The sequence below is a fragment of the Salvia splendens genome, chromosome 4, assembly GCF_004379255.2.
Source record: "Salvia splendens isolate huo1 chromosome 4, SspV2, whole genome shotgun sequence".
Taxonomy (NCBI): domain Eukaryota; kingdom Viridiplantae; phylum Streptophyta; class Magnoliopsida; order Lamiales; family Lamiaceae; genus Salvia; species Salvia splendens.
The window spans coordinates 16,573,412-16,586,201 of NC_056035.1; the positions used below are offsets into that span (position 1 = coordinate 16,573,412).

The following is a 12,790-nucleotide window of genomic DNA, read 5'->3' on the forward strand; positions in this document are numbered from 1 at the left end:
TAATAAAAAAAATTAAAAAATTATAAACGGTCATACGGCCCGTTCAACGGTCATTTTCCTTTTTTTTTTTATTTTTTTACTCTGTAAATACTCATATTTCATCCTCATTACACACAAACACACATCTATTCTTCTCAAATTACCTCCATTTCCTCTCCAATTTTCATCTCAAAGCATCTCTTTTATTCTTCTACCAAAGTTAATACATTCATGGATCTATTTGAGCAAATGCGTTGAATAATGGAAGAATCACTTGAAGAAGATCGACGTAGGGAGGCGGAGGAAGCCGCGCCGCCCTAAAGACGATCCCGGACTTACATCCATCGTAACCGGGAGGAAGCCGCCACAAGGTTAGTACGCGACTACTTCTGTGATAACTCGGTATGGGGAGATACCTACTTCCATCGCCGTTTCCGCATGCGGTGACCGCTATTTCTCCATATCGCAAATACATTGGCAGCCCGAGAAGAGTTCTTCCAAGAAGGGTTCGATGTCGTTGGCCGTCCCAGCCACACGACGCTGCAGAAATGTACTGCAGCAATCCGTCAGCTTGCGACTGGACAAACGACGGATTTGTTCGACTAATACCTCCACATTGGAGAAAGCACTGGAAGAATGTGCTTGATGCAATTCTGCAAAGGCGTCCGTGTAGCCTTCACCGGCGAATTTCTCCGGAAGCCAAGCACGACAGATTGTCAGTTTCTGCTCCACCTTCACGAAGAAGTGCACGGATTCCCCGGGATGCTTGACAGCGTCAATTGCATGCATTGGCAATGGAAGAATTGCCCTGTGGCGTGGAGGGGGTCACACACGAGCGGCCACAAAGGCACCCACCCCACCGTTATACTCGAGGCCGTTGCCGACTACCGGCTATGGATTTGACATGTGTACTTCGGGGTCCCCGGATCGAACAACGACGTCAACGTGCTCAACCAATCTGACCTCCAAAAAAGGTGGAACTTATGATATTGAACGAACATATATTTCAAATTTGGCCCAATTATTTTTTTGCTAGGTATAAAAGCATGAGAATTACTCAGTCTTGTACAATAGTTGGGCCAACTTTGAAATCTATCGATGAGCTACACTTTTTTTAGAAGTAACTTCTTTGTATTTCTAAGAAATTTACAGTTAAAAGTTGCACAAAATAGATGGACGAAGCCCTAAAAATACATATACAGTTGTTAACTATACATACAGCACTCATATATTCTTGTGCTATTGCTTTCCTTTACCCCAACTCATAAGTGCAAGAAAAAGAGCTATAGAATATGGTCTTCCCTTCCAACGGATTCCTTGATGCTCTCTCCAGCCTTCTCACAGAGAATGCCCTCCTCCTCTGCGTCGAAGCTCGAATGCACGCTGTACACCACGTACACGAGCACCGTGAGGCCCGAGAAGAACCCGAAGCGGAGATAGGATCCCCTGTTCAGAGCACCCAACAAGAATATGTTGAGAAAGATCGATATGGAGGGTATCCACGGCATGAACGGGACCCCCCAGTTCTCCGGCTTCCGGGCCTGAGGAACCATGAAGAGGAACACCTGCAGGAGAGCAATGGCCGCAGCCACACAAGCTGCGAGCATCACGGCCTTGGGCTTGCCGGATGGCGCGAAGCGCCAGAGCAGAGTGAACATGACGCAAGTGAGCGAGAAGCAGAACAAGAAGGACAGGGTCGGCCATGGATTCGTCGTCCCTACGGCCACATAGCGCCGGTATATCACTGCATTCGCCACCATGTAGAACACGAAGAGAGTCCCGATGGATACCAAATCCAGCAGGATATCTAGATCAGTAAACAGAGCGATGGCTGCTGTCAAGATCCCTGTTGGTCAAAACATCAGCAGCCAAAGCAGTCAATCAACTTGCAAGAGGGGTCATTTTCATTATCTAGCAAGAATCTGAGCTTAAAAAAATCTTGAAAAAGTCAAGTGGCGATTGTGAGTTCAACAGGAATAGATTCTAATTCAGGGCATTGAATTCGCTATATCTAGAACCATCCTAAAATGGCCTGAGATATAGAATCAAGAATCGTTTGAATTTCATAGAAGAAAGTAGTCAAAAAAGGCACGGGATAGTTTCTCAATCTCACGATATAATGATCATATCTATCAGTTGGATCATCTTGTCAGTGTCAGCAAATACCCAAAGCAATAGTTTCATCCACTTGAACCAAAGTGTTCATTAATTGAAAAGTTATGCGGTTGTCAACGTTTTTACCATGAACACCAAAAAATGGCGTTTACTTTGCTAGTACTAGTTTTCATAAAAAAATTCAGCTTCAAAATTTCATAATTCAACGTCAAAGATAGGCCCCGCAGGCGCAGCTACAAGGGAAAAACAGTTTTTTTGGCGGCATCAAACTCAAGTGGGCCCGGCCCGGCCCTATTTCACAACAACCATACTTGAAATGATAGAACAAAAACAAGCAAATATAATTCTTTACACTGCACATACTAAATTAGGAGGGCCTCCAAATCTTGGAAAAACGACCAAAATCTTGACCGAAAAAGAAAAATTTCAATATTTCCGTCTCAATCACACATCAACGCTAACATGATGACCACCTGGAATCTAAAACATTTTATCCACAGACCACAAGCATTACCGGTGGGGCAGCGAGATAAGTGGTAGTCCTACTAAATTAAATACAGTACATTTCCATTTCCAAGGATGTAGTGATAAAAGATGAAGAGAGAGAAAGTACCGAGGAAGGAGGAGGCGTTGACAGGAGTAGAGGTGGAGGGGTGGACCTGAGCGAACCAAGTGGGGACCACGCAAGACCGTCCGATGACGCACATGTAGCGAGCCTGACCCAGCATCGCCACCAACAATGACGTCACGATCCCGAAACTGGCCCCCACACCGATCACATTGGACACCCACTTCCCCCCCGACGGTCCCTCCGAAAACGCCCCCGAAAACGGCGCATCCGCCTCAATCATGTCGTAAGGGAGGAGGGCCGACACCGACGCCGCCATCAAGCAGTAGAGAGCGCTCACCATCACCACCGACCCCGTCACTCCGATCGGGATGTTCTTCTCCGGATTCTCCACCTCCTCCGCCATCGTCGAAACGGCGTCGTATCCGATGTAGCTCACGTACACCACCGCCGCCCCGTTGAACACCCCCGTCGCCCCGAAGGGGAAGAATCCGCCTGCATTTTCTGGATACCCCGCCTCCGTGAAGTTCACCAGCTTCCCTCTCCAGAATCCCGCCGCTATCACGAAGGCTATGAACAGAATGTGCAGCGCCGTCAGCGACATATTCACCCACGAACTCTCCTTCGTGCTGCAATTCGAAAACCGAATTAGTAGATTGAAGCATATTCAATTGATAATCAGAAATTCATAATGTGTAATACCTGTAACAGATTATGAATGTGATGAGCAGCACGACGACGACGGCGATGAGGTCGATCTCGTTGTAGCCCTTGGGGAGGGCGTGTGCGGTGAACCGGAGCGGAGCGGTGGCGGGGAGGCCGAGGGCGGTGCCGAGGTAGGAGGTGAAGCCACGCGCGACGGCGGCGTTGGAGAGGACGTAGTCGACGATGAGGTTGGCGCCGGTGAGGAAGGCGGGGAACTCGCCGAAGGTGACGCGGATGTAGCTGAAGGAGCCGCCGGCGACGGGCATGTCGACGGCGAACTCGGTGTAGCAGAAGGCGGAGAGGAGGGCGCAGAGGCCGGCAATGGCGTAGGAGAGGACGACGGCGGGACCGGCGCAGGTGCGGCTGGCGCGGCCGGTGGTGACGAAGACGCCGGCGCCGACCATGCCGCCGACGCCGAAGCCGATGAGGTCGTGCCAGGTGAGGGATCGCTTCATTTCGGAGCCGGAGCGGGCGCGGACGCGGTTGGTCTCCTCTAAGGAGGTTGAGACGGAGCAGGCGCGGCGGCGGAGGCGGTGCGGGGTGTCGGAGAGTGCGTGGAGGTAGGATTTGAAGCTGGAAAAGGAGTGAGGACGGCTGCCCATTCTCTTTCCTCTTCTCTCTCTGTCTAATCACCTCACTTGGTTATTTGTGTTTGAGAACGTCTGTGTGTGTGTGTGTGTGTGTATAGAAATTGGACACGGAGACAATTGGCAAGTTGGTTAACAACAATTCACTTTCAGTTTCTTTTCTTCATAGATTTCAATTCATCAATTTTTTTTTCCTTTTCGTATAAAATATTTCATAAAGTTATCATGAAATTTATATGATATCGTATTTTATTAGCTGTTAGAATGCTTGGAATGGAACTCAAAAAGGAGCTTTCCAATTAAATTTATACTACTACTTAGCTTTCGTCTCATATGATAGATCAATTAAATTCTTAGGAAAACTGAAAAATTTGGTGGTATTTGATGCTATTTTGAAAATAAGCAAGAAATATTTATACCGTTCATATTATTTATAATTGTTCCACAATTTTATCATGGTGCATGCGAATATAAAATGAGTAATGATAAACCACCAAATCTTGTAAAACCAAAATATGATTATATTAATAATTTTGATGTATTAATTATATATTAAAATAATAAATATAGTTAGTTGACAAGCTAAAAAGACTTTATTAGTCTTAGGCCACATTTTACCATTTTTTTATTTTTATATTTGAATTGTCTCTCTGTATCTTTCCAAATTTGAATTAAAGTAGACATTAATTACATTTTATGGTTCTAAAAAAAGTAAAATATTATACACAAATAATTGATATATGACCATAATATTATGCACATTCCATATACTATATATGTGTCCATATATTTTAATTACATGCATAAATAAACTAGTTTTTTCTCAAATAATCAGGTCGTACAAAATTTGGTCACATTGATTTACTTATATAAAATTGTTATTATGCTAGTACACGTGTATTAATTTGATGATATAGTTCACCGGGTGATGTGATGCTTACTTGATATTAATCAACTAACTTATAAAATCACGTGTCGATACTAAGAAATGTGTTATTATAGCTGAAATGAAGGAGTATTACTTATTTTAACTCAAAGCTTTGTTGAATTTTCAGGTTTAATATTTTAAAAGTATCCATCAAAGTAAATTAGTGTGATTAATGCTCGTTTTAATTTAGTAATACCAACCGAATTTTAGAATCTATGGAGTATACAGAGAGAATGGATCAAATTAACAGTAATAGTACTATTTTACATCAAAATTATTATACTTTATCCGTCCTTCAAATATTGTCCCACTTCAACCGGCAGAGTTTTAAGAAATGTAATGAAAAGTGAGTTGAAAAAGTTAGTGGAATGTGAGTCCTACTTTTATATATTAGTTTTATAATAAAATGTGAGTAGAAATGAGTTAGTGGAATATATGGTCCAGTACAAAAAATGATAAAAAAGTGAAATGAGATAAATTTTTGTGGGATAAGCGGAAATGGAAAAATGGGATAAACTTTCAGGGACGGAGGGAGTAATTATTATAGTGCACCTCACTTAATAAGTTTAATAGTGCAAACACATATCTTAGCGAGATCTATCAGACATATTTCCAAATTAAACTTGGCATAGCCACTGCATCTTCATGACTCACGTTGCATGTTTTTGCAACATCTATGGCCAAAACCTGGGAAGAAACAATCAGCTCTAAAGTACTAAGTATAATGTCACATGGATCTATTACTTCTTTATAAGTAGCTTTTGGTCTTGCACATATTGTCTCACGAACCAAATCAACACAATGCTTTGGCAAGTTTTTTTACTAAAGTTCTGAAAGAGTATATGAGTTCGATGCATCTAATATTGTTGCATGTATTATAAGAAATGTCACCATCTTGGTCATGGATTTGAACTCCATTTCAAAGTATTTATACTGGAAAGCATTTTTCGTTTTATTTCAAATTAAATTATTGTTTTGTATATTGTAAAACTCTATCTCCTATTTATGAGAATAACACTAATAGGGCTCGTTACAAGCATGGTATTATAGGGGTTTATTTCACTAATGGAGGTGATAATGTGCGAAAAAATGTAAATTTGAGTGTGCAGAGGCTAAAAAGTATTGAAGAAGCAGACTGCAGGAACAACTTGTAAAAGGAGCGAGAAATGGCCAAATCTGAACACAGGCTGATCAGTTCCGGACAAGCAATGGAGCCTACCCAACCAGCGAGTTGATCAAGTGAAGATTAACTCACGAGATAATGAGTCATAAGAGAGAGAAGAAGAAACCACCTCAGGGGCATTAATGTCAAGACATGATGAGCTTAACCTAGGGATTTGAGACAAGGCCATCCTATAAATAGTAGAGAGAAGACACACAGGAAGAGTTTGGCAAGGGGGAGTCCAGTATCATCTTAGTCACTGCATAGTCCACATTTACACTTTAAGCATGGAGCACGGGAGCTAGGAATCTTGGGAGCCTCGTTCTACGTCAACTTTCTTCTCTTCTTTCTCGTCAAGGAAGAAGAGATTCAAATCTGCCAGAGAAGCCTTCATAGTTTGTTTTTCTTAAAAGCCCCGAGGGGTCAAACAGTTGTCATTCAGTTTTAGTTTTTTTTATTTTCCGGATTTCAGTTGTTCTTTCTGTTTTCTCTTAGCTGCTACTCCAGTACCTTTGTTGTTGATCAATCTGTTTGTTCGGTTGTTCAGAGATCGTTTATGCAATGGAGTTTTCAGTGCAAGCTGTTTTGAATATGATGTTTTATGTTCTCTTTTTCTTGTTAGTTTAGTTCTGTTCCGATTTTGAAGTGAGTTCTGCGATTTATGGTTAGATATGATGTTTTGGATGGAGTATGCGAAGCATGTCTGTTGGAATTTGGTGATTTTTGGATTAGATCTAGCTGAGATTGCCTTTGTTGCTCTGTTTTCGAATTCTCATAGTTAGATCTAAGTTTTTGATCGTCAACTTGCATGAAATTAGGATAGACCTTCAGATCTGTTTTCTCTTTCGCTAAATCACATGGATCCGTGTTTTGATTTGTTGTTTCTTGCTTTGATGCCATATGCTTTGTTTCCATCTGCCATGTGTGTTTGATTTGTTGCTCAGCAAAGAAGAAGGTCATAGTTAGTTAGAACTGCAGTCTCTGTCACCTTTTCGTTTTTGCAGCTTTGGTAGTGCACAAGTTTTCTTGCAGTGCTCCCCGTTAGTTTTATGCTTGCATGTGTTTCTATCTGAGTTGATCAGTTTAAAGATATGTTGTTTTCATATTGCTAGTCTAGTTGATCATGTAAGTTTACGACTTGAGTGATCTTAGTCTTAGTTAACCCACTTTAGTTAAGCGTGGCAACAACCAACCCCCGCATGTCTCATTCACAACTCAACCCGCCTCTGTCCCTGTGGGATTCGACCATTACTTCCCTTTACTAGTCTATAGTATTGTGGGTTAAGGTATTGAAGGGCCTAAGTCTCTCTGTTTGCATAACCAACGACCGGATAGTTTCCTACTTGATCCATTCATCGTCTGACTTGATCAGTTGCATAACTTGCATGTTTTTAATATGTCTTGCAAACCAGAGTACTAAGGAGAATAGAACCTTTCAGACACTCCCACCGCAGAGTACTGAGGAGAATACAACCTTTCAAACACTCCCACTGTTTCCAAATAGTATGAACTAATTAAAGCATAGTTTGTTAATTTGTTGATATTGTCAAAGTTGAATGACGATAATATCACAGGAAGTGGACCTATCTTTTCTGTCTCTAGGTTGTCTGAATTCAATATAGTTTATCTCTTGATCAATGATTAAATTATCAAACTAACGGCATGCAAATGGGCTGCTGGACCTTCAGTGATAATATAATATAGTAGTTTCAATTAGGAATTCTTGTATTCATCTAATGAGCGCAGCGGAAATTGCAGACACGAATAACAGAACTAGATTCATAATTATATTGTAAGTTGAGCACGTAATACACAACGGAACTAAATCTTACTTGTTGTGTTGTTTTCTTCTACGATTGAATCCTGCAAGTTGAATCCACTACTATCGAGGTCCACGTGCAATCCAATCCGATACAGGAACTATCCCGGTACAATTGCTCCGTAGAAGAATGCTAGGAATTCTCTCTACAAAGCTTTACGTATTTTCTCTCTAATGTTACTCTATTTCTCTTCTCCCACAATGGTGAATAAATAACCATTATATAGATGGTGAGTCACTAGGGTTCCATGATTATTGGGCTTATGGACTATTATAATTGTAGCCCAACTATAATTATTTAATCCATATTAATCTAATCTAGCACATATCCTTTCAATCTCTCACTTAGACTAGCATTAGATATAATACGCAGTTCCAACTTTGTACCCTTGAGCGGATCAAAATACACTTATAGTGTGACCCTTTAGGCCCTCATTATCGACGACAATCTAATCGAAGTCTGCACAAAACTCCTAGACTGCGTTGGCAGCGTAGCTCGATATATGAAGGACGTTTACGTGAATTCGGTAAATAAGCCTTTACACAAAGTTTATAGTAATATCCTTTCATTCACGAACCACCAGATTGAGCCTAAGATTTGTTATGTGTCATCCAAATAACTCAATCACTTTATCTCTTCTTTATTACATGACCCATTTGATTATATTCATTTACTTTAATCGAATATATCTTTGCATTGGCCAATGACTTAGTGGTCAAGTAATATAGAGAATTTTAGTGTTCTCTCGAATTCTTATCAAAGAATGAATTTCATTCTTGGCCCAACTACCATTTCCATTTATCTTATGATATACCCAACACAAGTGCGTGTCTTAATCCTCTGAGGGGAGGCAAAGCGTTGTACAAGGTCAAAGCACACCACTCAACAAACAAAATGTGTAATGACCTCAGATCCAAGGACTATTACATACTTCATGTACTAATAAACTGTAGACACTCAACAAAACAGTTTAATAATATGGTATATCAATACTCTCCAAAGTATACCATGTGTCCATCACGAGTATCTAATATCTCATAGTTGTGAGAACAACTACATTCTCGAAGAATGTGATGCAAACCTCATGCTAACCTATAACATATCATCAGTATCTCATTCTTGATGATCATTGGTTAGGGCTATTTTAGAATTATAATATATAATTAATGTCTCACACCATTAACGACAATCATAATTCAAGGGAACCAATATTTAGAATAAATACAAACATTTCAAATAATTATTCCAATAAGTGCACAAAACCCATAGGAAATAAAATTTTCATATAATGTGATCAAGTAATATTGTCTCAACACAAAATATTTCTAAGACATATAAAACTGTAACTCCCATTGATTCAAAGCCATCTACCAACATGCTTAACACCTAAGCTCTCAAAGTGCTTGTTGTGTTTTACTATACATAACGGTTTGGTGAAGGGATCAGCCAAATTATCATCAGTGGGTACTCTTTCTAATTTTATGCCGCCTCTTTCAATTATTTCTCTGATCAGATGATATCTTCTGAGAACATGCTTGTTTCTGTTCGTAGCTCTGGGTTCTTTTACTTGCGCAACAGCACCAGTGTTGTCACAGTACAAAGGTAGTGCACTGCTGGCACTCAGAATGACACCCAGTTCTTTAACGAACTCTAACAAAGCAACAACTTCTTTGGCAGCTTCAGATGCAGCAATATACTCGGCTTCGGTGGTGGAATCGGCAGTTGTACTTTGTTTGGAACTATTCCAACTCACTGCTCCACCATTGAGAACAAAAACATATCCACACTGAGACTTATAGTCGTCATGGTCTGTTTGGAAACTAGCATCAGTGTACCCAGTAACTGATAACTCTGGTTGTCCACCATAGACTAAGAAATTTTCTCTAGTCCTTCTAAGGTACTTAAGAATAGTCTTAACAACTTTCCAATGTTCTTCACCGGGATTTTGCTGAAATCTGTCTGTCATGCTAAGCGCATAGGCCACATCTGGCCTACTAGAGATCATTGCATACATAATAGATCCTATAGCCGAAGCATACAGGATCATTTTCATGTTGTCTCTTTCTTTGTCCTTAGAAGGACAATCCTTCTTCGATAATACAATGCCATGTCCCATAGGAAGAAAATCTTTCTTAGAATTCTCCATTGAGAAGCGCCTTAGCAACTTGTCTATGTAAGTGGATTGTGATAATCCTAACATCCTATTTCGTCTATCTCGATAGATCTTAATTCCAAGGATATATGAAGCATCACCTAGATCCTTCATCATAAAGGAATTAGACAACCACTCTTTCACGGATTGCATCATGGAACGATCGCTTCCTATAATCAAGATGTCATCAACATATATGATGAGGAAGACAACGTTACCATTCTCGCGTTTACTATAAACACATGGGTCCTCTTTGCTTCTGACAAAACCAAACGATTTGATTGTTCTATCAAAACAAATATTCCAACTCCTCGAAGCTTGCTTAAGTCCATAGATGAACTTCTTTAGCTTGCACACTGCATTTGGCCTTTCTTTCGATACAAAACCTTCAGGCTGTGTCATATAGACATCACCTTCTAATTCTCCATTGAGAAATGCGGTTTTGACATCCATTTGCCAAATGTCAAAATTATAGTATGCAGCAATTGCAAATAGTATCCTAATGGACTTGATCTTAGCAACTGACGAAAAGGTTTCATCATAGTCAATGCCTTCGCGCTGACTATAACCCTTTGCCACTAACCTAGCCTTGTAGGTTTGTACTTTGCCATCTGCATCTCTCTTCTTTTTGAAGATCCATTTGCAACCTATGAGGTAAAACCCATCTGGCAAGTCAACTAGTTCCCAGACTAAGTTGAAGTACATCGAGTCCATTTCAGATATCAAGGCTTCAAGCCACTTCTCTCGATCGGCGTCTGACACCGCCTCGGTATAGGTCTTAAGCTCATCGTCATCTAAATCAACTTCATCATCTTGGTTCTCAACCATTAGATTTAGTCTCTCAGGTGGACGACGAATCCTCCTAGGCCTATTGAGTTGGTTTTCTTCTGGCTCGAGCTGTTCATTCTGAATGTGAGTAGGTTCAGGAATATCACTATGATCTTCTTGAGGTAGAGGTGATGCAACTATTGTATCATCTTGTCTTTGATGCATCTCATTGTCTTGAGGAGGTTCTTCGAGAGTCCATCTAAGGTCTCCTCTAATAGTAATTTCCCCTCCCAATAGATCATCAAAAACTCTCACTGAGTTATTGTTCAAACCATTTTTCAATACCTCATTCTCAGTGTTATCTTGTGGTTCTTGAATTTCCTTAAGACCTACAATGTTGTGACTGTGTTCCTTTAAGACATAATTGTTTTCAAGAAACTTCACATTCCTAGAGATTATCACCTTGTGATCTCCAGGCAAGTAGAATTCATATCCTCTAGTTTGTTTAGGATATCCCACAAAGTAACACTTCTCACTTTTAGATTCTAACTTATCAGTCATTTGTTTCTTAACAAAAGCTAGACAACCTCAGGTCCGCATATAGTTAAGACAAAGCTTTTTGCCATACCACAATTATATGGTGTTTTCTCAACTGATTTAGATGGAACTCTATTCAGAATGTAAATAGCAGTCAATAAAGCATGACCCCAGAGAAATAAAGGAAGACTAGCTAAACTCATCATGGATCGAACCATATCTAATAATGTTCGGTTTCTTCTTTCAGATACTCCATTCATTTGTGGTGTACCAGGAGGTGTCCAGTCTGACTGAATTCCATGCGATTTCAAGTAATCAAGAAATTCTCGGCTCAAGTATTCCCCTCCTCGATCTGATCGAAGAGTTTTGATACTTTTCCCAAGTTGTTTCTCAACTTCACACTTAAACTCTTTAAATTTCTCAAATGCCTCAGATTTGTGTATCATAAGATACGCATATCCACACCTTGTCAAATCATCAGTGAAAGTAATGAAGTACGAATAACCACCTTTTGCTTGAGTTGGAAACGGTCCGCACACATCTGTGTGGATCAACTCTAGCACATCATTAGCACGCACCCCTTTCCCAGAAAGTGGCTTATTAGTCATCTTTCCTTTGAGACAGAATTCACAAGCACCATATGATTCAAAATCAAATGAATTTAGATAGTCTAACTTTCTCAATCTCGCTATCCTTTTTTCATTGATATGACCAAGTCTACAGTGCCAAAGATAAGTAGCATTATCCGTATTACATAGCTTAAGTCTTTTATTTTGCACATTGAGAATATTCCGTTTGCATTCAAGCATATATAATCCATTCTCTAAAGAGGCATTTCCATAAAATAATCCATTATTAGAAAACGAGAATCTGTTGTTTGCAAAATGGAAGGAAAAACCTTCGATGTCCAACATCGGAATGGAAATAATATTCTTTGAAATAACTGGAATAAAATAACAATTATCTATGTCCTGAGGGAAGATCTAATCTATAAGTTCCCACGCGTTCGGCAGCAACTTTTGCTCCATTTCCAACACGTAGGTCTACTTCCTCAAGCCTCACTTTCCTGCTGTCAATTAAACATTGCACATTATTACAAATGTGTGAACCACAAGCGGTATCCAATACCCAGGATTGTGAGTTATTCATAGACATATTTATCTCAATGACAAACATAGCTGAGCTCCCACTCATTGCACCTTGTGCCTTGAGTTTTGGGCAGTTTCTCTGCTACTCCGTGAAATTTGACCTAGTCAATTTGTTTGTTTCCATCATACACTCATAAGATAAATTTGTCATATTATCTGAACCGAAAATAAAATGAAAAGCAAATTATAAAAGCATACAAAGATCACATTCGCATCAGTAATCAAACAAGGGTTTATTGTATTGATTAGCTCCCACTAATTTTAACATATATTATGCCCCCAAACATAAAATACGAATTTATATCAAATATAAATTTTAGT

At 40.0% G+C, this 12,790-nt stretch overlaps 1 protein-coding gene across 1 annotated transcript; it reads right to left on the minus strand.

The window, feature by feature from the left end:
• Positions 1–1,124: 1,124 nt before the first annotated feature.
• Positions 1,125–4,139, minus strand: LOC121801625 (cationic amino acid transporter 7, chloroplastic-like). Its single transcript, XM_042201155.1, has 3 exons — positions 3,365–4,139; positions 2,708–3,291; positions 1,125–1,825 (listed from the first exon to the last, which is right to left on the minus strand). Exons 1-3 carry the CDS (start codon positions 3,967–3,969, stop codon positions 1,263–1,265), a joined length of 1,752 nt encoding a protein of 583 aa, XP_042057089.1. The 5' UTR covers positions 3,970–4,139; the 3' UTR covers positions 1,125–1,262.
• Between the last annotated feature and the right edge of the window lie 8,651 nt (positions 4,140–12,790).

Bases quoted from the DNA above. Each gene is read 5' to 3' on its own strand.
- LOC121801625 (XM_042201155.1), bottom strand. From the start codon at position 3,969: ATGGGCAGCCGTCCTCACTCCTTTTCCAGCTTCAAATCCTACCTCCAC. The intron at 3,292-3,364 runs GTATTACACATT...TTCGAATTGCAG, and splicing joins ACATTCATAATCTGTTACAG to CACGAAGGAGAGTTCGTGGG. The intron at 1,826-2,707 runs GTACTTTCTCTC...TTTGACCAACAG, and splicing joins CAACGCCTCCTCCTTCCTCG to GGATCTTGACAGCAGCCATC.